General features: G+C 37.5%; 1 protein-coding gene across 1 annotated transcript; it reads left to right on the top strand.

Annotated features, from left to right (window-relative positions):
• The first annotated feature begins 450 nt into the window (after positions 1-450).
• LOC108970630 (uncharacterized mitochondrial protein AtMg00810-like) lies at positions 451-960 on the top strand. Its single transcript, XM_018936126.1, has one exon. The coding sequence runs from the start codon at positions 451-453 to the stop codon at positions 958-960; it is 510 nt and encodes a 169-aa protein (XP_018791671.1).
• Positions 961-1,162: the final 202 nt, after the last annotated feature.

Below are 1,162 nucleotides of genomic sequence, written 5' to 3'. Positions count from 1 at the left end.
GGTGATCCTTGTGGTATTCCGTTGTACATATTGTACGTGTTCGAAAAAGTGTTATTGATTTTAGTCACGAATTTCCGACTAATTAGGAAAGATTTAATAAARTTAAATATTTTTTCACCAATTTGCCACTTTTCCAGTTGTCGCAGAATGAGAGTGGATATGTGGTTTCTTTCCGATAAAGCAGTTTTGCGAAATTATCAAAATAGAGTAAAGCATCCATAGTGCCTTAAATGCCACTTTTTTTTGACTGAGAAGGTTTTTAGTTAATGCGAACCACGAGATACGTTTTGATATGATTTTTGCGATGGTTATGTTTGATTCGGTAATAGATGGAGGTGGGAGATCTTTACTGTACTAGTATTTTTCAGATTGTTGACAAGGGTCCCATTAACAAATTCTTGGGTATGTTGCCAAAAACAACAAGTGCAACAACTATTGCATAAATCTGACATGGATGTGTGTCGTCCAGTATATACACCACTTGAACCAAGCTTTCAAGTCAATTGTAATGAAAGCAACTGTCGAAAGGTCAACGCAGCTGAGTATCAGAGTCTAATCGGTTCACTAATGTTTATCGCGGTGAACACAAGACCGGACATGTTACACTCGGGGTGCAAATTAGCGCCGCGAAATTCCGATCCACATTGTGAACATCTTGCAGCGGCAAAGCATGTTTTGCGATACCTGAAAGCGACTATAAATTTGAAGTTGCACTACAGAAAAACTGGCGAGTGGATGAAGGGTTATGTAGATGCCGATTGGGGTRGTGACGCAACAGACCGCAAGTCATATACAGGCTATGCATTTTTCTTTGGTGGCAGCGTTTTTAGTTGGGAGTCTAGAAAGCAACCAACAGTGGCTTTGAGCAGCACGGAAGCCGAGTATATGGCGCTCTCAGCAGCAGCGAAAGAATCTGCTTATTTAAATAAGTTGTGGACAGAAATGAAAATGTTATTATGAGCTTAGTAAAAAATCCTGTTTATCATGCTCGTAGTAAGCATATAGACATTAAATTTCATCATATAAGAGATGTTTACAGTAATAATGAAATTGAATTAAACTATTGCCCAAGTAATGCTATGGTAGCTGATGTATTAACGAAAAATTTAAAAAAGGTTAATCATTGTAAATTTACAGAGATCTTGGGGTTAAAATAGTAATA

This window comes from Bactrocera latifrons, unplaced genomic scaffold (genome assembly GCF_001853355.1).
Source record: "Bactrocera latifrons isolate USDA-ARS-PBARC rearing strain unplaced genomic scaffold, ASM185335v1 scaffold_3026, whole genome shotgun sequence".
Classification (NCBI taxonomy): Eukaryota; Metazoa; Arthropoda; class Insecta; order Diptera; family Tephritidae; genus Bactrocera; species Bactrocera latifrons.
The sequence above is the reverse complement of the archived record's forward strand: the minus strand, read 5'-3'. Positions and strand labels throughout refer to the sequence as shown.